Raw genomic sequence first — 22,965 nt, 5'->3', positions numbered from 1 at the left:
TACACTATCATCTTCCGGGGAAAAATACTGAAAATTACTTATTGATTTGCAGATTACATCAATATTTGATTCTGAAAGGAACCAGATATAGAGCAAGATATGTAAATTCAACAGATTCCTGGTTAACAATTTTACAAAAGCTGCATAAGATCACTGAAATAAAGTAAAAACTCTTGCTTTTAGACAATATAACCATCTTGAGCAGTATATACTAGTATTACATGTTTAGGCCACAACACCTCCACCCCATTTACTGTTAACAAATCTTGGCCCAAGGAAACCATTTGTAGATAAAAGGATATGATCCCCCCCACCCCACCCCCCAGCCCCTCCCCACACATACACACCAGTAACGGGGGTAAAAAAAGAAAGAAAGAAAAAAAACACTGATAATGATATAGTGTTATTACCAGAAGCTAGGAAGATTTTCAATAATTAGTCTTAAATCATTAACTATTACCAGGAAGAATGGCTCAACAAAACTTTTTCTGAAGTTTTCTGAAGGTCAGACAGTAAATATTTTCACCTTTGCAAGCCATTTGATCTCTATCAGAACCATCCAACTCTTGTCACCATTGTGGTAAAGGCAGCAGTAGACAACAGAATGGGTATGACTGTGTTGCAATAAAACTTTATTTATAAAAACGGATGACAGCTAGATTTGATCCATGGGCCCTAGTTTGCAGACCCCTGATCGAGAGTAAAAAATTATTCTAATAGATAAATATTCCCTAAAATCCAGCTGACTCAAAATGAGTAACTCCGGCCAGCATGTTAATTCATTCCTTTATTCAGAAGAAATTCTAGTTCATCCTAGAGCACATACCAGCAAGTCCTACTGCTCTAAATCTGAAAATTCATGGGAGCATTACTGAAGTTATCTGAGGACTACTAATACCAACAAATTTTTGGATTTCTTTTTCCAGAATAAACAGTTTCAGTTTGTAATAAGGAAGAAACTTTTGCATTCTATTACAAGTTAATCACTAAAGGGATGTTTCCTATAAGCTTAAATTATACATAATGGCCCATCTCTGGGAAACCTGCCTCCCAGGTAGTGAGCATTAAGCTGAAATACCTCTGTTTAGCTCACAGGAAACATCCTGACCAGGTCCACCTGTGAATAACTACAGGGAGGAAGAAATTAACACATCCTCTCCAGAGGCTGACTGGAACCAGGAAATGTTTGACTTTACTCCCTCCCCTTTTAGTATAAAAGAAGCCTGAATTCTAACTCAGGCAAGATGGTTCTTTGATGCATGAGCCCACCATCTTCTCAGTTTGCTGGCTTTCCAAATAAAGTCACTATTCCTTGCCCTGACAACTCACCTCTCGATTTAACAGCCTGTTGTGCAGTGAGCAGTATGAGCTTGAACTCGATAACAAGTTGACCTGTATGGTTTATTTATTTATTTTTTTGGCTGTGCCATGTGGCTTGTGAGATCTTAGTTCCCCAACCAGGGATTGAACCCAGGCCCTCAGCAGTGAGAGCACGGAGTCCTAACCACTGGATTGCCAGGGAATTCCCCTGTATGGTTCAAAACTCTTAGACAACATCAAACATATATTCATATGTATGATGGTTAATTTTATGTGTCAACATAACTGGACCATGGGGTGGCCAGATACTGGGTCAAACATAATTCTGCATGTTTCTGTGAGGCTATTTTTAGGTGAGATTAATATTTAAATTGGTAGACTGAGTAAAGCAGATTGCCCTCCATATGTGGATGGGCCTCATCAAACCAGATGAAGGTCTGAATGGAACAAAAGGTTGACCCACCCCCAATAAAGAGAGAATTCTTCCTGCCTAAAGGCCTTCAAAATAGAACATTGGCTTTTCCCTTTCTTTGAACTGGAAGTGAAACATCAGCTCTTCCTGGGTCTCAGGCCTGTCAGCCTTCAGAATAAAATTCCAGCGTCAGCTCTCCTGGTTCTCAGGCCTTCGAATTCAATTTGAAACTAAACCATTGACTCCCCTGGGTCTCCACCTTGCTGACTCACACAGCAGATCTTGGGTCTTACCAGCCTCCATAATCACATGAACAAATTCTTTACAATAAATCTCTTTCTACAGATATATAGAGATAGAAAAAGAATATATTTTTTTCTCAAGTGCACATGAAACATTCTCCAAGACAGATCATGTCTTATGCCACAAAATAAGTCTTACTACATTTAAGAAGATTTACACCATATCAAGCCATCTTTTCCAATGACAATGGTATGAAATAAATCAATTAAAAGAAGAAAACAGAAAATTCGCAAATAATGTGGTGCTTAAACAACATGCTCCTAAACCACCAATGGGTCAAAAAAGAAATCAAAAGGGAAATCAAAAAATATCTTGAGACAAATGATGGCAACACAACATAACAAAACTTATGGAATGCAAAAGCAGTTCTAAGAGGGAAGTTTATAGTGATAAATGCCAACATTAAGAAAGCTCAAATGAACATTCTAACTTTACACCTTAAGGAACTAGAAAAAGAACAAACTAGCCCCAAAGTTAGTAGAAGGAAGGAACTAATTTAGGATTCCGGGCTTTCACTGCCGTGGCCCAGTTTCAGTCTCTGGTCAGGGAATTGAGATCCTGCAAGCTGAGTGGTGATGCTAAAAAAAAAAAAAAGTTTAAAGAAGGAAGGAAATAATAAGAATCAGAGTGGAAATAAATGAAATATAGACTAAAAAGACAACTGAAAAGATCAATGAAACTAAAGCTATTTTGAAAAGATAAACAAAACTGACAAGCCTGAATGACTACGGGGAAAAAAAAGTCTCAAATAAAATAAAAAATGAAAAAGGGGACATTACAACTGCTCACACAGAAATACAAAGGATCATAAGAAATTGCTATGAACAATCATAAGCCAACAAATTGGCCAACCTAGAAGAAATGAATAAATTCCTAGAAACATACAACCTACCAAGACTAAATCATGAAGACAAAGAAAATCTGAACAGACCAATTACTAGTACAAATATTGAATCAATAATCAAAAACCTTTCAACAAAGAGATGTCCAGGACCAAATGGTTTCACTAGGGAATGAATCCTACCAAACATTTGAAGAATTAATATCAATCCTTCTCAAACTCTTCCAAAAAATGGAAAGGGAGAGAATAATTCCAAACTCTTTTTAAGAAGCCATCATTACCCTATACTGGACACTACATTACCCAGACAAGGACACTACAAGAAAATCACAGGCTAATATCCCTAATAACATAGATACAAAAATCCTCAACAAAATATTAGCAAACCTAATTCAACAGCACATCAAAAGGACCATACACCATAATCAAATGGGATTTATTCCAGGGATGCAAGAATGGTTCAACATATGCAAATCAATAAATGTGATATACCACATTAACAACATAAAGCACAGAAATCATATAAACTCAAAAGATGTAGGAAAACTATTTGACAAAATTCAACATCCTTTCAAGATAAAACTCTCAACAAACTGGGTACAGAGGGAACATAACTCAACACAATAAAGGCCATATATGACTAGCCCACAGTTAACATCATACTCAACAGTGAAGCTGAGGAATAAGATCAGGAACAAGACAAGGATACCTACTCTCACCACTTTTACTTAATGAAGTACTGGAAGTCCTAGCCAGAGCAATTAGATAAGAAAAAGAAATAAAAGGTATCCAAATCGGAAAGGAAGCAGTAAAACTGTCTCTATTTGCATATGACATACCATAAATGGAAAACCACCAAAAAACTGTTAGCACTAATCAGCAAATTCAGTAAAGTTACAGAATACAAAAAACAACACATAAAAATCAGTTATGTTTCTATATACTAACAACAAACTATTGAAAAGACAGATTAAGAAAACAATCCCATTTACAACTGCATTGAAAAGAATACTAAGAAGTAAACTAAACCAAGGAAGTAAAATATCCACACATCAAAAACTATAATACCTTGAGATGAAAGAAACTGAAGAAGACACAAATAAATGGAAAGATATTTCATGCTCACAAATTGGAAGAATATTGTTAAAATATCCATACTACCCAAAGTAAGCCACAGATTCAATGCAATCCCTATAGAAATTTCAATGGTATTTTTCACAGAAATAGAAAAGACAATCCTAAAATTTGTATAGAACCACAAAAGACCTTGAATGGCCAAATCAATTCTGAAAAAGAACAAAGCTGGAAGCATCAAACATCCTGATTTCAAACTATACTATAAAGCTACAGTAATTAAAACAGTATTGTCATTAAATGAAGACTCACAGATCAATGGAATGGAATAGAGAGCCCAGAAATAAACCCATGCATACACAGTGAGTTAATTTACTATCAGGGATCCAAGAATATACAAAGGAGAAAGGATAAATGGTGTTAGGAAAATGGGACAGCCACCGGAAAAAGAATGAAACTGTTCCCCTATCTTACACCATACACAAAAGTGAACTCAAAATAGATTAAAGACTTGAACATAAGACCTGAAACCATAAAACTCCTAGAAGAAAACATACAGGTATGCTCCTTAACATTGGTCTTGCAATGATTTTTTTGGATTTTGACACCAACAGCAAAAATAAATAAATGGTACTATATCAAACTAAAAATCTTCTGAATAGCAAGGAAAATCATCAAGAAAGAAAGAAAGAAAGAAAGAAAGGAAGGAAGGAAGGAAGGAAGGAAAAAAAGAAAGAAAAGAAAAGAAAAGAAAAGAGAAAGAAAAGAAAAGGCAACCTATAGAATGGGAGAAAATATTTGCAAACCATATATCCAATAAGGGATTAATATACAAAATATATAAAGAACAACTCAACAGCAAAAAAACACCCAAATAAACAATGGCCAAAGGGCCTGAATAGACATTTTTCCAAAGACACACACACACACACACACACACACACACACACACACGAATATTATGCTAAGTCTTAGCATCTAATGTAGAATATGATGACTATAGTTAACAATAGTTTTGTATACTTGAAATTTGCTAAGAGAATAAAACTTAAGTGTTCTCAATTAAAAAAAAAAGGAATTATGTGAGGTGATGGATGTGTTAATCAACTCTAATGAGAATCCTTTCTCAATGTATACATATATCAAAACATCACATTTACACTTTAATACATTACAATTTTATTTATCAATTATAGCTCAATAAAGCTAAATTAAAGAAAAAAGAATCCAACATTTGGGACAATGGGGTTATAGAATGTTCCTTAAACGTTATTTCTAATAAGGAACTGTTACAAATAAACCAAAAGAGAGAAGGGAGCACAATTTTGGTCATTAAAATAGTGAAGACCTAAAAGTATAAAATGCTTATATTGTCAATCTAAGTAAGACATAAAATTTAATAAATGGGAAATTCACAAATAACCTCAGATTTCATATTGTCTAGGAATTCTCTGAACTCTTTTTTTGCCTGTTTCTAGCTTAGCACTCACCATATCAAACTGAAGTTATCTGTGCCTGTATCTGTCCTCCTTCTAGACTGTAGTAATAGTCATTGAGGGCAAGGACCATGTGTTCCAGATCTTACTCAGTGCTGCAGCCAGCATATAGTAAACATTCAAACAAACAAAAAAAACTGCATAAAGCAACTGGAAAGAAATACATCAAAATACTACCTGTGGTTTTCCCTAGATGGTAAGATTACTGGTAATTTATTTGACTTTTATGCTTTGTATTATTACTTTAATAATCAGAAAAATAAGCTTTATTTTTTTAATCCTTAACCCCCACCACTAATAAACCAAATAATTTACTTATTAAGTACCTCTTAGTTATTCTATACTTGTGCTAAGTAACTATTAATGAAAGTCTTTGGAGACATGTTTTCTGGGAAATGGGTATACAACTTACTTGGCCTAGATTGGAACAAAATGTGTACATTCTAACACATAAATCAAACTACCATAACTTTTTTTAAATGTTCAAAAATTCAAAACTATAAATTAATGTTCACAAAATGAATTATATTTATACACTTAAAAGGAAAAAAATTTCTTCAAAGTAAAGAACTTACAACAGACTGGTTCTTTGTTTTGGTTGATAGCTACAAGTCTGTTTCAATATCACAATTAATTTAGTCCAGTAGAAGAAAAAAATTATGAAGCTTCTTAAAGCTGTAGGAGAGTCTACCGGGGAAACACAGCAACTCATATACTTTGACAAAAGACCAGTGCAGTCCTTTTTCTAGGAAGGTATCCTCATCAAAAGAACTCTAGAAGAAGGAAGCATATAATAAGTCCAATCATATCAGACAAATCATTCAATTGGTCAATCAATGGGGAAAACATTTCCTCTTCAGAACATCATCTTATTCTTTTAAATCAGTAAGACATTTTAATTTGCTTATGATGGTATCACAATGATCTTATTTTTGCTAAACTTTTCCTTTTAAAGGAAGAGGCAATTTTCATTCAGGTTTCCCAAAATGACAAAATTATCTATAGAAGGTGATCTCCTCTAGCCTGAATTTACATTTGTCTTAACTTTTAAATATAACTACTACTTTCTTAAAAAGATCCAATATTTTATGTGCCTAGAACACTGAAGATAATTAACAAAATGTCATGATTGAAATAACATTCTAATCTTTCATTTAGATTGAATGAATTCAATATGAGAAGAATGACATAGCGTGTCTCTATTCAGCATAATCCAGAATCACAAAGCAGTCAGAATTAGACACGAATATGCTTACCAGGTGATACAAGGAAAATTTTCTCATACAATAGTTATAAGACTACACTAAAAAGGGAATTACTCAATTTCTAGATATGTGCTATGCACTTAAAAAAAACAAACTTTAAGGCTCAGTGATCTCTGAATAAAGTATTACCTAGGTCCTATCATATTAGAGCAACTGAATGACTGTGTAGAATCAGCTCTCTCTAGAACAAAGATGTATTTCTTCAAGAACAGCAAAGATTCCCAAGACACCATACATTGGGACTTCTCTTTGGAAGACAATATGTTACATTTTTTAATACGAATTTCAATAATTTTAAATAGAATACTGAATGCCCAGGGATAACTTATTTAATAATTACTAACATTTCTCACATTGGAAAAACAGGAAGATTAGCATCAAATGAATAAGTAACCTATTATATTTTATTTTCTTTCTGAAGTTTTTTTTCTAAATTGGAAGCAAAAATGCATACAACAACAAGTCTTCCACAATATGCTAACATAATTGTAACTGCACTCAGAAGAACTAATCTTATTGAATTTTTTAAATGACAATGCTAAGCCAAAAAAATAAGCAACACCATTGACAGAGCAGATTTATAGTTGTAAATAAAAAGCTGAATATACAATACAAACTATGAATACAAATTACAGTGTTTTTTAAAATGCAGGTTATCACCTATTCAGTGCACTGAGACCAACCTTTTTTAATAAAATAAAACAGAAAAAAACAGAAAATATCAAATCATATTTACCCTTATTTGACATAAGATACACAAATCTCACAAGATAACATCTCTGAAATGTTAACAAGGACATCTCTGAAATGTTAACAAGTACTTCTCCTTAAAGTTCAGAACTGTAGCCTTCAAGCTGCCCCAATTCTGTCAATAGAAAACAAGTTAAAAAGAAATAAATGCAGGGAATACAACAACAAAAATCTCTCTTCCTTAACTCATACACCTAATCCATTTCTGAAACTCTTCAGTCCATTTCAGAAGTATTCACTGAATTAGTTCTCTCCTCTTCTTCCCACTGTCACAGATCATATGTCTTTTGGCTGAACTGCTGCACAGATGTCCTGCTGGAGTAACTCTGCCCAAGCCAGCCTCTACCCTACTAGCAGAAAATATATTTATGTCATTCTTTTGCTTAAAACTCAAATTCCTTAACTTTGGCAAAGTTCTTCACCAACTGGCAACCTCATTTTCTAAGACTTTACAACTCCTACCTCTCCCACTTCAGCTCCCCTACACTCTGTAGCCGCACATACCTAACCACTGCCTCCAAACAGATCAGGTTCTTTTGTGACTCCAAGCTATTTCTCTTCTCTCTCTTCTTTAAGAGTCCTGATTCAGAATTAACTTGCTCTAAATGTTTTCTCTGATTTCCCCAGGTGGTATTAAAATAACTACTACTTTGTGCTCTCCCAATATATCACTCAAAATACCATAACAGCATTTACTAAATTCTATTAACCCATATGTATATGACTTTCTTCTTCCTTACCAAAAGGCAACTTTTTTTAGTCTCTAGCACAGAGCCGCACAGTTAAGACAAGGTCTCAATAAATGTAGTCATTATAACTACTGGGTACCCAATAAATGTTCCTGGCATAAAATTAAAATTTTGGACGCTTTATAATTAGATCTTAAAAATAGTCTTTGTTTTAGAAGGATTAAAACAGGGTGTATTTTTGTTTTGTTTTGTTTTTGGTTGTTGTCTGTTTGTTTTAAAACCCAGGAGATTTTAAACTATCCCTTGAGCCAGTTTGCATTTAAGTATCTATTTAAAGATCAGTAAATATTTTCCAACGCAGAGAAAAACAAACAAAACAAAAAAACACTAATAATTATAAGTGATTTGAAAGGCTGTTGGCCAAAATTCCTAATAAATGTGGGAAAACAATTTTCAATAGCGTCAAAAGGCACAAAAAAGTCACCAAAAAACTAAATAGAACATTAAAACACAGAAAAATATTCACATTAATAGTAATTAGGAAAACAAAAACAGAAAATCTTGTACTACACGGGAAAATACCTACCTAAAGTGAAATAAACTTAATATAGAGATATTTATGTTATTCATCCTACTCTTCTACTTCATTTCAGTACTGTTTATCTCTAGGGTAAGTGACTCCAATAGTTTTAATTTTTCTTTAATTATAGAATTAATAGTATAGCTTAGTGGAAAAGAATATGGACTATGAAACTAGACTGCCTAGGTTCAAGTTCTGTACCACTCTTATAAGCAGTGAGATCTTGAGTAAGTCACTTAGCCAATCTGTGCCTCAGTTTCTTCATACGTAAGAAGAGAAAAAAAAATTATAGTATCTATCCTATAGGGCTGTTGTGATAATTAAATGAATTAATATGTGAAGATATTTTTTAAAGTGCCAGGCATAAAAACAGACACAATCGATCAATGGAACAGAATAAAGGGCCCAGAAATAGTCTCTTCAATAAATGGTATTGAGAAAACTGGACAACCACATGCAAAAGAATGAAACTGGACATTATCTTACACCATACATGAAAATCAACTCAAAGGGTTAAAAATGTAAGACTTGAAACCGTAAAACTCCTAGAAGAAAACACAGCGGGTAAGCTCCCTGACATCAGTCTTGGCAATTATTTTTTTGGATTTGACACCAAAAGCAAAGGCAATAAAAAGTATACTACATCAAACTAAAAAACTTCTGCACAGCAAAGGAAACCATCAACAAAATGAAAAGGCAATCTGCTGAATAGGAGAAAATATCTGCAAGTCATCTATCTTATAAGGGGTTAATTTCCAAAATGTAGAAGTAAATGATACAACTCAATAGAAAAAAAAGCAATCTGGTTAAAAAATGGGGAGAGGAACTGAATAAACATTTCTCCAAAGAGGACATACAAATGGCAACAGGTACATGAAAAGGTGCTCCACATCACTAATTAGCAGCAAAACGCAAATCAAAACCACTGAGATAGCACTTCATACCTGTTAGAATGGCTATTATTAAAAAGACAAGAAATAACAAGTGTTTGCAAGAATGTGGAGAAAAGAGAAAACGTGTACACTATTGGTGGGCATGTAAATTGGTGCAGCCACCATAAAACAGTACGGAGGTTACTCAAGAGACTAAAAATAGAACTATCATATGATCCAGCAATCCCACTTCCGGGTATATACCCAAAAGAAATGAAATCACTATCCCAAAGGGATACCTGCATCCCCCATGTTCACTGCTGCACGATTTACAATAGCCAAAACACAGAAACAACCTAAGGGTCCATCAACGATGGATGACTATAAAGAAAATGCATTTGTACAGAATGGAATATTATTCAGCCATAAAAAGAAGAAAATCCTGTTGTAACATGAATGGACCTTCAGGGCATTACAATAAATGAAATATACCAGACAGAGAAAGACAAATAGTGTATGATCTCATTTATATGTAGAATCTAAAAACAAACAAACCCATAGAGACAGGGAACTGACTGGTGGCTTCCAGGGGCAGGTGGTGGGAGGGTGGGGGAAACGGGTGAAAGTGGTCAAAAAGTACAAACTTCCAGGTATAAGATAAATAAGTTTGGGGATATAATGTACAGCATGGCAACTATAGTTAACAATACTTACTGTATATCTAAGTTACTAAAATTAGTAAATCTTTAAAGTTCTCATCACAAGAAAAAAAAACCATAACTATGTGTGGTGATGGACATTAACTAAACTTATAATGGTAATCATTGTGCAATATATACATACAGCAAGTCATTACATTGTACACCTTAAACTAACACAATGTTATATATCAATTGCACCTCAATCAAACTGGAAAAAAATCTACCTCAATCTAAATTAATTGGCTTTCTTGCATTTAAGTATTTAAATCGAATTTTAAGTAATCAACACCTAGTATTCTTTGCTTTCTAAATATAAAAAAGAAATCTGGAAGTTCATTAACTATTATTATTAAAACTACTTATTAGTACTATTATTACTAAAATTAATAAAAATAATTTTAAAAAACATTACCACAAAAGGTATAAGACTATAGTCTTCAGATGTGATTCTAAATTTCCTTACTTTCAATTTGAGTATAACAAGGAAGAGTTTTAAACTAGGTTGGTTCAGGTGGAGGTTAAAATTAACTCAATTAAGAACAATGATCAGATGGATAAATAAGTGGTTCACCTTTCACATAAAAAGTATGAATTCAAACCAGTAATATTCACTCATGATATAAAACAAGGAACTCAAGAGTGTCAGGGTAGCAACCAACAAAGGTAAGACTATCTCCTTCTATGAAAAAAATCATGTGCCTGTTGATTTCAATATGTGGACAAGCCAAAGATTCCTATCTTATACTCTGGTTACATGAAATGCTGTATTCAAAAGAGTATTTTGGTAGCTATTTGGAATGAGGGCCACATATTTAATTTAGTGTCTCATAAGCCTTTATTTCTGCTTATAAACTGGAAAAAAATGAGGTATGATAAAAACTAACAAGAGATTTTTTTAATAAAACCACTACAAACGTGAGGGAGTATAACAAGTCGGATTCCAGAGGGGTTTACCTTTGTCTTTGAATATAACTATTTCATAATATCAATTAATAGAGAAAATATTCTACATGGTTGCAAATTATGTCCAAACTTAAGAAGGATCATCAGCCCAGGAGGAAATAAAGGCCCCAATAAAAATAAACATTCCTTAATAAACTTGTTAGACCTAATGCTGCTAGACCTAATGAAAATTCACATAGCCACTGACCTCCAAGGAAAGCAGAGTAAGCTCATTATTTCTCAATTAGCCTTCTGTTTTCTGATACTTAGGAGCCTAAGTGCTTTACATAATACATTTAAATGCCAAAACGAAAACAAAACTTTAGTTTTAAAACACTCCAAAATAAAGTTTTGAGAAAATTTATAAGTAACACCCCCAAATTTAAAAACTTAACTTCTAGTTAAACTTTTCAGTACATTATTCCTAAAATGAGATGGGATGCTCAGAATTAATGAAAAAGCTTCAGTAATGTCATGACAAAGCAATGTATATTGATATGATCAATAAACACACACTATCTGCCTCTACAAGACAGTGTAAGCACCTCACAGAAAACTTTAAACTTTACATGAAATGTAGTCCAAATTTTTCATCCCATTCTCTTTCAGAAGGTTAACTAAAAACTAGAGTTCACTTCAGAACTCTGAACTTTTAGTATTAAAACAGCATCAATAAAGCAATGAAGACATCTACTATGTAAAGAGGGCATAAAACAAAGTTCCTGATCTTGAATCTACTATCTTTAAAGTAATGTAAAATCTCTTTAAAGTCATTTAAAACTTTACACCAGTTCAGATGCCCTAGGCAGAATCCTATAGTCAAGACTCAGTGACTGTTCAATATAAGGCATCCAAGGAGACACTACCGCTAGTTTTAAAACTGAATGTCCCAGGCAAACCCAGATAGTTGGTCATCCTAGCTTGAGAAGTGGTAAGGGTAAAGAAAGCAACCCAAACACTCACTGAGAACTTATGTACCAATTCTATGTAATAAAATGTGTAGACTCGATTAGAGAATCTTTAATCCCTACTAGTTTTAAAATTTTAAGTCTCTCACTGGAAGTATGCAGTGGCACTGGTCCATTCTCTTCTGTCTCATCTTACATGGCCTCTTGGAAACATGCGGCTCTGGTGGTGAAGACTCCTTCCTTCAGCCTCCTCTCCTCTGGCACACCACACTCTGCTGGCTGTACTCCTACTTCACTGGCTCCTCCTCCTCTATCTGACCAGAAAACGGTAACCTCCGCTGTCTTCTCAATACTCTATGTGATCACATTTAGACATCATTTAGACACAGGTAACTCTCAAAATCCCTACCTCCACCTTCCCATCTCCCCACTGAGATGCACACTTGTATACCCAACTTCTCACCTGAACCTCTAAAATGCATCTCAAATGCCAAACGGCTAAAACAGGACTCTTAATTCCACTTATCTTCCTCACATTCCTCCACACCTCAGAAAATGGCGCCGCCATCCATTATAATTACTGAAGCCCCCTCTAAGACATCATCTTTGATTCCTCTTTCCTTCATTTACCACTCCCAAACCATCAGTAAATCCTGTCAGCTTTATTTCTCGAGTATATTCCAGACCCATTCTCTTCTCTCCAATCCAATCTTACCACTCTGATCCAAGGCATCATCTCTCACCCAATCACCGCAATGACCTATTAACCGGCTTCCCTACTGCCAATCTTTCCCACACTGCGCCACAATTTCTTCCCCCACAAAACAGCCAGGAGTGATCTATAAACACCAAGGACAGGGATATCTGATTCATCTCCCCAGGACACAGAACATAGAACGAGGTTTGCCTCACAGTAGCGCTCAGTGTGCTGAGTGAAAGAATGAACAGTCATCTCCCCTACCCACCCACAGCTGCCTTCCCCTCACACAGAAAAGAACCCAAAATTCTTACTAATTCTTACAATGCCTTACATCAGGCCTCCCTCACCTCATATCCCTACTCACTGTGCTCCAGACTCCCTGACCTCTGATATTGCTCAAGCTCCCCAAATTCATTTCCACCTTGGAGCTGTTTCTATACCCTCTGCCTGAACACTCCTGCCCTCATGTCTGGCTCCTTCTCATCATTCAGGTCTCAGAGCAATGCTACCTCCTCAGGGAGGCCTTCTCTACCCAGCTCTACCCACACCATCTCACCAGCTCCCTTTTCTTCACAGTACTTAACATCAGCTGAGTTATCTTGCTAGTTTAGTTACAGACTGTTTCCTCCCTACTAGAATGTAAGTTCCCTTACAGCTGGGACCCTACCTTTCTTGTTCAATGATGTATCCCCAGAGCCTAGTACAATGCCTACCACACAATATTTACTGAAAGAATGACTCATATTTACCAAGTACTTATGTACGTGCCAAGCACTATGCTAGGTAACAACAATGAATTTTTTTAATTAAAGAAAATAGAAAGTGCAAGTAAAATATCAGTATGAAGAGCAATTTGATGTTCTTTTATGTTGATCAGTCCCGTTCTTAAAATGAATGATCTTATACAATAAATTCCACTTTGTAGAACATTATTTTGCCAGTGTAAAACATATATATCCTTAAGTAGTAACAGTAATTAGTATTTCATTGTAGCTTTAGAAGTTATCTAAATGATCACATTGTTCATTTTTTAATATATAATTTGAAGGAACTAATTAAGCTATAACTCAGTAAAATCTGAGAGCCTTCATTTCTTCATCTTTTTCTCAGAGTACAAATATACACATTTCATCCAGTCAGAAAACTCAAGACTGTGTAAAAACTTTCCACTCTCAACATACAGAAACATTCACAACAGAGGCTGAACTCACCATTTACTGTCTGGCCTCAGATTAATTTACCAGCTTCATTCAAGCCAAGAAGCTATCAGTAATAATCAGGTTCATTTCACAAAAGTCATCACTAAAGCTGACATTCACCCCTCATCCCCCAAAGCCTATTATAAAAGAACACGTCCAAATGAGTTTAGGCAGAAGAGTTATGTTTCATTGTTATCAGAGTACTTTTGGGTCCATTTAATTCAGAACCACAGAAAAACTTTGTAGTTGACATAATCATACCAGTTACTACCACCATCATTATGACATCACTAAACACCTTATGGCTAGGAATCAACTAGGAAAAGGCAGATTTAAAGCTTGAGGCACTGAACAAATGACACTTCTTCAGATCATGTAAGTATTTTCTATAACACTTTCTTTTCAGCACACTTGAAAACTATCATATCCTACCTCCAAATGTTTTAAGGGTTAAATGTATTAATATTTTGAAAGTATGATTTATAAAAGGAAACAAATTCAGTGTACCTAAGTATAAGTACTCAAAATATCCCCATATCATACTAGATTTTTAAAACCTAAGGGAAATACATCTATCTTTCATCCAAATTTGAAACTATTATACATTTTGAATAACAGGATCTTCTCAAATGCACTCAACCAAATGCATAAAAGACATAACATTTGTTCTATTTAAAATTAGCTTTCTAACCACTTGCCAATTGAAAAAAAAAGGAGGGGGAGGGGGGCCTTTTGTTTGATCTTTGTATGGAAATATAAGAAAATATTCATTTTATTTCCATTTATAACAATTATCTCTGTAAAGTTGAAAAACTGTGGGTAAAGCCAAAACAAAATTAAATAAAGAAAAGGTCAAAAGTTCAGTATTTTCCAAACCACGCTGATTAGTCCCACTTGTTTTAACTGCCATTACCTTAAAAAGAAAGTTTCTCCAATTTTTTAGAACACTGGTTCTAAAAAACAAATGGTTTTCCCTTTAGTTACATAACTGTATAAACAAACCAGTTTTAGGATACCTAGAATTAACCCACATACTGAGACAAACTCATTTAAATACCAGAAATAATTTACATATCTCTGTCTTCACACAGGCCATCAAAACCAAAATGATTGCTGATAAATTCAATCAGAAGACTGGTTCCTTCTGCTTTCAGAAAAGCTCTAAAATCGCTCAAGGTAGTCAAAAGATAAGACTGGACAGTGTTTCAAATATATAAATTTCCTTTAAATTCTAAGAAAAAATGCCTACATGAACCAATTCAGAGGTCATTATCTTGACCTTCACCGTCTGCTCATTTGCTAAAGAAACCACACAAGTTTTTCATCTAAGGTATAAATTTTTAAACTAAAAAAATTTTCAAGATTTGCTTGGCTCAAAAAGAGAATAAACATAATTATATCACTATTCTGTAAAAGTAATCTATTCTCAGCATATAGCTGAAAAAAAAATTTTATTGGAAAGGCATGTCCTGACTTACCAAAGGTTTATCACTGTCAAAGGTTAGATAAAATATATTTGTTGTAAAGATATACTGTCCAAATTTATTAAAATTGGGTAGTATTTATAAAGTATCTTCTTCCACTATATTCTTTGTCACAGCAAAGGTTTAGAGGGTGCAATATAACCTCAAAGTCCTTCCTTCAGTTAATTAAACATGTCTAAGCACTATGATGTTTTCTTCTTCATAGAAAACAATGGAAAAATGGATACAATGCTTGGGGGATATTAAGCCTTCAAACATGTTACTATTACAAATAAAGTTTAGGAGGTTAGGTTACAAGACATTACAGATGGCTTCTGACATGTACAGATAAACTGAAACCATTCCCTCCAGCCTCTAGGGATAATGAAGTACCTTCTCACTCACTGAAGTTACTTTGATTGCAGAGTTTGTAAGCACCCAGTGAGTATCAAAAACCTCTCAAGTGCTGTCTCCTCTTCTTAGGACAAATGGTATACATTTCAGAGAAAATAATTTCCTACTTATATGATTTTTTTACTAAACTCATGCCTACGTTCAATTCTATTATTTCTGAAAGTGTTGCAGGACCAAATTTAAGAGAATGATTTCAAATCTAACTCTGGATTTTAAAATTTTTATGTCTAGATCTAACGTACAGTATGCTACTACAGTTAACAATACTGTATTGTATGCTTGAAATGCGTCAAGAGGGTAGACCTTAAAGTTTTCTCAGCAAACACACGACACAAAAAAATGCTAACTATGAGGTGATGGATATGTCAACTAGTTTGATTGTGGAGATCATTTCACAATGTGTGTGTGTGTGTGTGTGTGTGTATCAAAACCAAGTTGCACATATTAAATGTATCTATCAATACAATTTCTATTTGTCAATTACACCCTAAATAAAGATGACAGAATTATATATGTCTAAAACAAACCCCACATCACAAATTTCTAAACTATCACAGAACTGCATTATTTGAAATTTTAATAGAAATCTGAGTTTGTGCCTGATATTTTTTAAATAGCAAAAATACTACCAACAAAAAACCACTCCCAAATGCTTCTGCTTTTTTGTTTCGCAAACAGCTTTGAAAATGTATACCAAAATGTCAGTTACACAAGCAGAGCTCATTTTGTGTAACAAGGTTACTTAATAGGAGTCCTAGAAGCACCTAAAGTTGTAGGGAAATTTTCGTGTAAGTACATATGGCGGTTTTTTCTGGATAAATGGTCCAAATAACCTGCAGCTTCTCATGGGGGGTTCAAAATTCAATTAAGATTAAAGTGCGTGAAAGAACCGTCAACGTCAGATAACCTATCACAGGCAACCCAAGCCTTATTTTTTATATCACAAATTAGGGGACGATTTATCCTAATTTGGCGGCTCCTACACAACTTTTCAGTGATGCAGGCATGAAATGGCTGTGCGTTACAAACAGCTCTCTTCATACACCCAACGCGGCAAATCCCCAATTTTCCTTGAAAGGGCCAGGGACAGGCAAACGGATTAACACCCCTATTGCTCAAAGATCGACTGGCTTTGGCAGGACATGTCCTCCAGAGAGGGCTGCTGGGGGGTGACCAGGTCGCAGTGAGGGGCTGGACCCCTCGGCGGGCGCTTGCAGCCAAGGCATCACCAGCAGCCTCCTTCCGCCCCAAAACGCGCCCTAAAGTAGGGTGTGCGGACACGGCTGCAGCAGATCCCGGTCCCCCTGGCGCGCGCCGCGCCGCCGCCGCTGCAGCACGGTCGCAGCGACCTTCCCGCCCGGGGCTCCCTGAGCCCCGTTACCCACGTCGGCCACACACCCCACGAGAAAAAGGGAGGAGGACGCACAACAAAGCCTAACCCGAGGAGGCCCAAGCGAGCTGTAAGTTGGGGCGCCCGGGCTGCGGCCCGAGGAGGAGCGGCCCGGACACCGAGCCGCGCCGAGCCGGTGTGCCGCGATGCAGGGCGGACAGGGCCGGGGACGCGGGGCGCCAGAAGTCAGCCCGCGGGGCCGGGCGTCAGCAGCCCCGAGGAAGCCGGGCTGGCGGGCCAGCGCGCGGCGTCGGGGGCGGGCGGCCAAGGGGAAGCCAGGCCTGAGGAGGGAGGGGAGCGGCGGCGGGGTCCCGAAGCGCCACGATTGGCCGCGACCCCCACCCCAGCCGGGGGCCTGCCCCGTTACTTACCCGCCGGGAAGCTGCGGGCTCCACCGGGGCTGTCCCGGCCGCCGGCCTCCGGGGCCAGGAAGCGCCCCCACATCGCGGGCGGGAGCGCCAAGTGGGCCGGGGGCGCCCGACTCCCCACGTCTGTCCTCCCTGCCTTCGCCTCCGGCGGCGGAAACTTGTCCGGAGCCTGGGCCGCTGCGGCACCGGCGGGTGGTTAACGGCCGCTCAGCGACGGGCGGGGAGAGCAGGGGCCGGATTCGCCGCGGCGGCGGCTGCCATGGTCGAGCCGGCTCGGTTGAGGCCCGGGCCGGGGAAGCGGCGCCTCCGCGATGTCGGCGACTCGGTCCCCGGCTGCGCCCAGCCTCAGAGGTTCCAGGCGAAGTTGCAGCTGCGGCTTCTCTCCGCCCCCCTCCGCCGGGGGAGCCCGAACCCGAGCCGGGGAGGGGCGGGCCCTGGTGGGGGCGGGGCCTCGGGCTCTTACAAAAGGCGTGCGCGGCGCCGGGCGCGGCTGCGGACTGGTCCCAGTGGGTACGTTTATTCCCCTTTTCTCCGCAGGTGGCGAATAGGTCGATCGGACACACCAGCTGCATCCCTCCTTCCCCATCCCCGCGCCCCGCGAGATGAGGAGAGGGAGGAAACTTGGCCCCGGGCCTAGTCTTTTGGTTCCCCTCCCCCCCCCAATCTTGGGTAATCCCTCAGGGCCTGCAGGGCATATCTCAGAAAAGGGCGTGGAAGACCTGCCCTCCCTTCACGATTGCTTGTGATGAAAGAGGTTTCCTCGGGAGGGGCTGAGGGACTGCCAGTCTTATTTGGGATTGGGATTAAAGTTGTCATCATGCACTCCATAAGCATCGTTTATAGATCACTGTGGAGGATAGAGAAGTGGTCATTTTCCTCAACCCGCAAATTCAATGCCTGGGTGTGGGGTGGGGTGGAGAGAACAGGTACCAAAATATCTACGACACGGAGACCTGCGCAGAAAAAAGCAGGAGAAAAGCCCCAAGGTACTCAGTACCAGAAGGTTCAGGGAGGGGCTGTAAATTTTGCCCAATGTTTCAGATAAGCAATTAGAAAGGAGTGAAAATGGCACGAAAGTGTGTAATAGGAGTGTAACTGCCTTATACCCTAAATCTTCGCGTTCCTCCACCACCTGGTCAGTTCCCACCCTTCACCTGAACCCATAGTGCAGGAGCAGGTATCCTGAGAAGGAAAAAAGGGTGCAGCAATCTCTTTTTAAATCTTACTTCTCATGGGCAATATTTATAATCCTTCCAATATTTAGATCTAAAATAGTGCATTTAATAAATATTGGTCAGGCACTGTAGAAGGAGGCGAGCTCTGCGCATGGCCAATGAATCAGGTAAACCAGAAAGCAGGTCCCTAACCCTCAACAGGCTTTGAGTCCAGTGATGCTTTTTCCTGTTTTGGATGTTTGCTAACAAAGGCCTCATATTTGTATTTAAGCACACTGTAATTGGGAAATACTGCTTAAAACTTTTAGAGGTTAAATTACATCTAGGTGTATAACCTATCACTTACCACAGCTGTTTTGTAATTTATCAGATTGCAGTTTTACATTTAGGGTCCCCTGGGTAGAGTTCCACTTATTTCTCCAAATCATGAGCAATTGGCCAAGGGTCAACTGTTTCTAAGGATAGAAAGTGACAGAAACATGAAAAACAATGTGACTGGTTCCTTTCTGTGATTTAAATGTACATTAGTTCATGTAATACGACGCATGCATAGTATAGGTTCAAAAAGAAACCTAAAAAAGTAAATTCTAAAATGAATTATCAGAAGCTATAGAACCAGTGAAAGTATCCTTTTTTTTCATGATTTATACTTACCATACTCTCATATTAGGTATAGCATTTATTAAATACCAAACTTTTTTATACAGTTCCGAGAAATGTATGAACTATTGCTGATATATCTCAATGCTTTGTGAGTTTTATACTTATTGTGATTTCAAAACTCTGCCAACTTCCACTCAACTCTAAGCAGTGTTTTGAAAAAATCATTTACTCAGGTTTTCTGCGTGTTTTTATCAAACTGAAGGGCATGCCACTATATACACCAAAAAAGTATGTGTGAAGCTGAGACTATGTAAAATATTTCAATACTTATTGAAATAAGAGTAAAAGCAAAGAGAAAAACATGTTGCTATTTTGGAAGTTGGCACCAAAGATAAAAAGTTTTGTGTTCCTACTAATTAAACTTGAAAGGATAGAGATCTAATGCAATTAAAATAACTGAAATACTAAGAATATTATGTATATGAGGTAAACTGTAACCATCTTTTTTTTTTTTTTTTTTTTTTTTTTTTTGCAGTACTCGGGCCTCTCACTGTTGTGGCCTCTCCCGTTGCGGAGCACAGGCTCCGGACGCGCAGGCTCAGCGGCCATGGCTCACGGGCCCAGCCGCTCCACGGCATGTGGGATCTTCCCGGACCAGGGCACGAACCCATGACCCCTGCATCGGCAGGCGGACTCTCAACCACTGTGCCACCAGGGAAGCCCCATCTTTTTTTTTATCGTATGAATTCTGAATATATATACAGTTGATCCTTGAACAACACAGGGGTTAGGGGGTGCCGACCCTCTGTGTGGTAGGCATTTTCTAGTATAATTTATAGTCACTCCGAATCCCCGGTTCTTCAGTATCCACGGTTTGACATGTGAGGATTCAACCAACCAGGGATCCTGTAGTACTGCATTATTTACTATTGAAAAAAATCTGCATATAAGTCAATCCACACAGTTCAGACCCGATTGTTCAAGAGTCAACTGTATACTGAACTGAGATTTCCCTCCACATCCATGACACACCCAGTATCCACGTAAAATCAGTCATAGCACAAGACTGAGAGACAGGACTACCTAACCATTACTAAGCCCAATGTTGTAAACCAGCATGTTTTTGTTTCATTGTAACAGTAGGTAAAGACCATAAGGAGGATCTTACAAGCTAAGACATTTATTACAGAACTTCAATATTTTAGTAATTTTTCATAAGTAGAGACAATACAAGTAAGTAATGAAAACAGTGATTGTGTATGCTTGTGTCTGTGTAAATATGTGTGTGTGTATGTATATGTATATATATATACATAGTTGCTTAGGTGAAATTTACATACTTAATGTTTTGGGAGAGGGCTTTAAAAGAGGAAAATAGTACTAAAAACACCATAGTTAACATCAAACCATATTAAACTCTTCATTTGAAATAGTGCATTAAAAATATACTTTATTTGAAAATGAAAAATAAATGTTGCATTCATAAATCTTAAATTCTTTGGATATGAATCTCTGAACTGATTAAGTTGAACTATCTTACATGTATTTTTCTTATGTAAATTTATCATATTGGGCAAATGACAACCAGAGAACTGAAGAGTGACATAAAGATGGATAAAAGTGATATTTTAACATTAGAGGAGATTGGTTCAAGATGGTGGAGTACAAGGACGTGCACTCCCTCCCTCTTGTGAGAGCACCGGAATCACAACTAACTGCTGAACAATCATTGACAGGAAGACACTGGAACCCACCAAAAACAGATACCCCACATCCAAAGACAAAGGAGAAGCCACAGTGAGATGGTAGGAGAGGCGCAATCACAATAAAATCAAATCCCATAACCACTGGGTGGGTGACTCACAAACTGTAGAACAACTATACCACAGATGTCCACCCACTAGAGTGAAGGTTCTGAGCCCCACGTCAGGCTTCCCAACCTGGGGGTCCAGCAATGGGAGGAGGAATTCCCAGAGAATCAGACTTTGAAGTTTAGCGGAATTTATTGCAGGACTTCGACAGGACTGGGTGAAACAGAGACTCCACTCCTGGAGGGCATAGACAAAGTAGGGTGCATATCAGGGCCCGGGGAGAAGGAGCAGTGACCCCATAGGAGACTGAACCAGGCCTACCTGCTAGTGTTGGAGGGTCTCCTGCAGAGACAGGGGGTGGCAGTGGCTCATGCGGGGACAAGGACACTGGCAGCAGAAGTTCTGGGAAGTACTCCTTGGTGTGAGCCCTCCCACATTCCGCCATTAGCCCCACCAAAGAGCTTGTACACTCCAGACCAAACAACCAACAAGGAGGGAACCCACCCATCAGCAGACAAGCGGGTTAAAGTCTGACTGAGCTCTGCCCACCAGAGCAACACCCAGCTCTACCTACCACCAGTCCTTCCCATCAGGAAGCATCCACAAGATTCTTAGATAGCCTCATCCACCAGAGGGCAGACAGCAGAAGCAAGAAGAACTACAGTCCTGCAGCCTGTGGAACAAAAACCACATTCACAGATAGACAAAATGAAAAGGCAGAGGACTATGTAGCAGATGAAGAAACAAGATAAAACCCCAGAAAAAAAACTAAATGAAGTGGAAATAGGCAACCTTCCAAAAAAGAATTCAGAATAATGATAGTGAAGATGATCCAGGACCTTGGAAAAAGAATGGAGGCAAAGATCGAGAAGATGCAAGAAATGTTTAACAAAGACTTAGAAGATTTAAAAAACAAACAGAGATGAACAATACAATAACTGAAATGAAAAATACACTAGAAGGAATCAAAAGCAGAATAACTGAAGCAGAAGAACGGATAAGTGACCTGGAAGACAGAATGGTGGAAATCACTGTCACAGAACAGAATAAAGAAAAAAGAATGAAAAGAAATGAAGACAGCCTAAGAGACCTCTGGAACAACATTAAATGCACCTACATTTGCATTATAGGGGTCCCAGAAGGAGAAGAGAGAGAGAAAGAACCAAAAAAATATTTGAAGAGATTATAGTCGAAAACTTCCCTAACATGGGAAAGGAAATAGCCACCCAAGTCCAGAAAGCACTGAGAGTCCCAGGCAGGATAAATCCAAGGAGAAACACACCAAGACATATAGTAATCAAACTGACAAAAATTAAAGACACAGAAAAATTATTAAAAGCAACAAGGGAAAACTGACAAATAACATACAAGGGAACTCCCATAAGGTTAACAGCTGATTTCTCATCAGAAGCTCTACAAGCCAGAAGGGAGTGGCGTGACATATTTAAAATGATGAAACAGAAGAACCTACAACCAAGATTATTCTACCCAGCAAGGATCTCATTCAGATTTGAGGGAGAAATCAAAAGCTTTACAGATAAGCAGAAGCTAAGAGATTTCAGCACCACCAAACCAGCTCTACAACAAATGCTAAAGGAACTTCTTTAAGTGGGAAACACAAGAGAAGAAAAGGACCTACAAAAACAAACCCAAAACAATTAAGAAAATGGTAATAGGAACATACATATC

General features: G+C 37.8%; 1 protein-coding gene across 1 annotated transcript in view; it reads right to left on the bottom strand.

Moving 5' to 3' along the window:
• CEP85L (centrosomal protein 85 like) overlaps positions 1 to 22,965 on the bottom strand; it is a 222,563-nt gene that overhangs the window by 146,067 nt on the left and 53,531 nt on the right. Inside the window, 5 exon segments of the mRNA XM_024122643.3 lie at positions 17,691 to 17,884; positions 17,886 to 18,078; positions 18,081 to 18,234; positions 18,236 to 18,283; positions 19,210 to 19,317. Coding sequence (XP_023978411.2) covers positions 17,691 to 17,884; positions 17,886 to 18,078; positions 18,081 to 18,234; positions 18,236 to 18,283; positions 19,210 to 19,317 — 697 coding nt within the window.

The sequence above is a fragment of the Physeter macrocephalus genome, chromosome 10, assembly GCF_002837175.3.
Source record: "Physeter macrocephalus isolate SW-GA chromosome 10, ASM283717v5, whole genome shotgun sequence".
Taxonomy (NCBI): domain Eukaryota; kingdom Metazoa; phylum Chordata; class Mammalia; order Artiodactyla; family Physeteridae; genus Physeter; species Physeter macrocephalus.
Note: the sequence above shows the minus strand (reverse complement) of the source record. Positions and strands in the feature narration are given on the sequence as shown.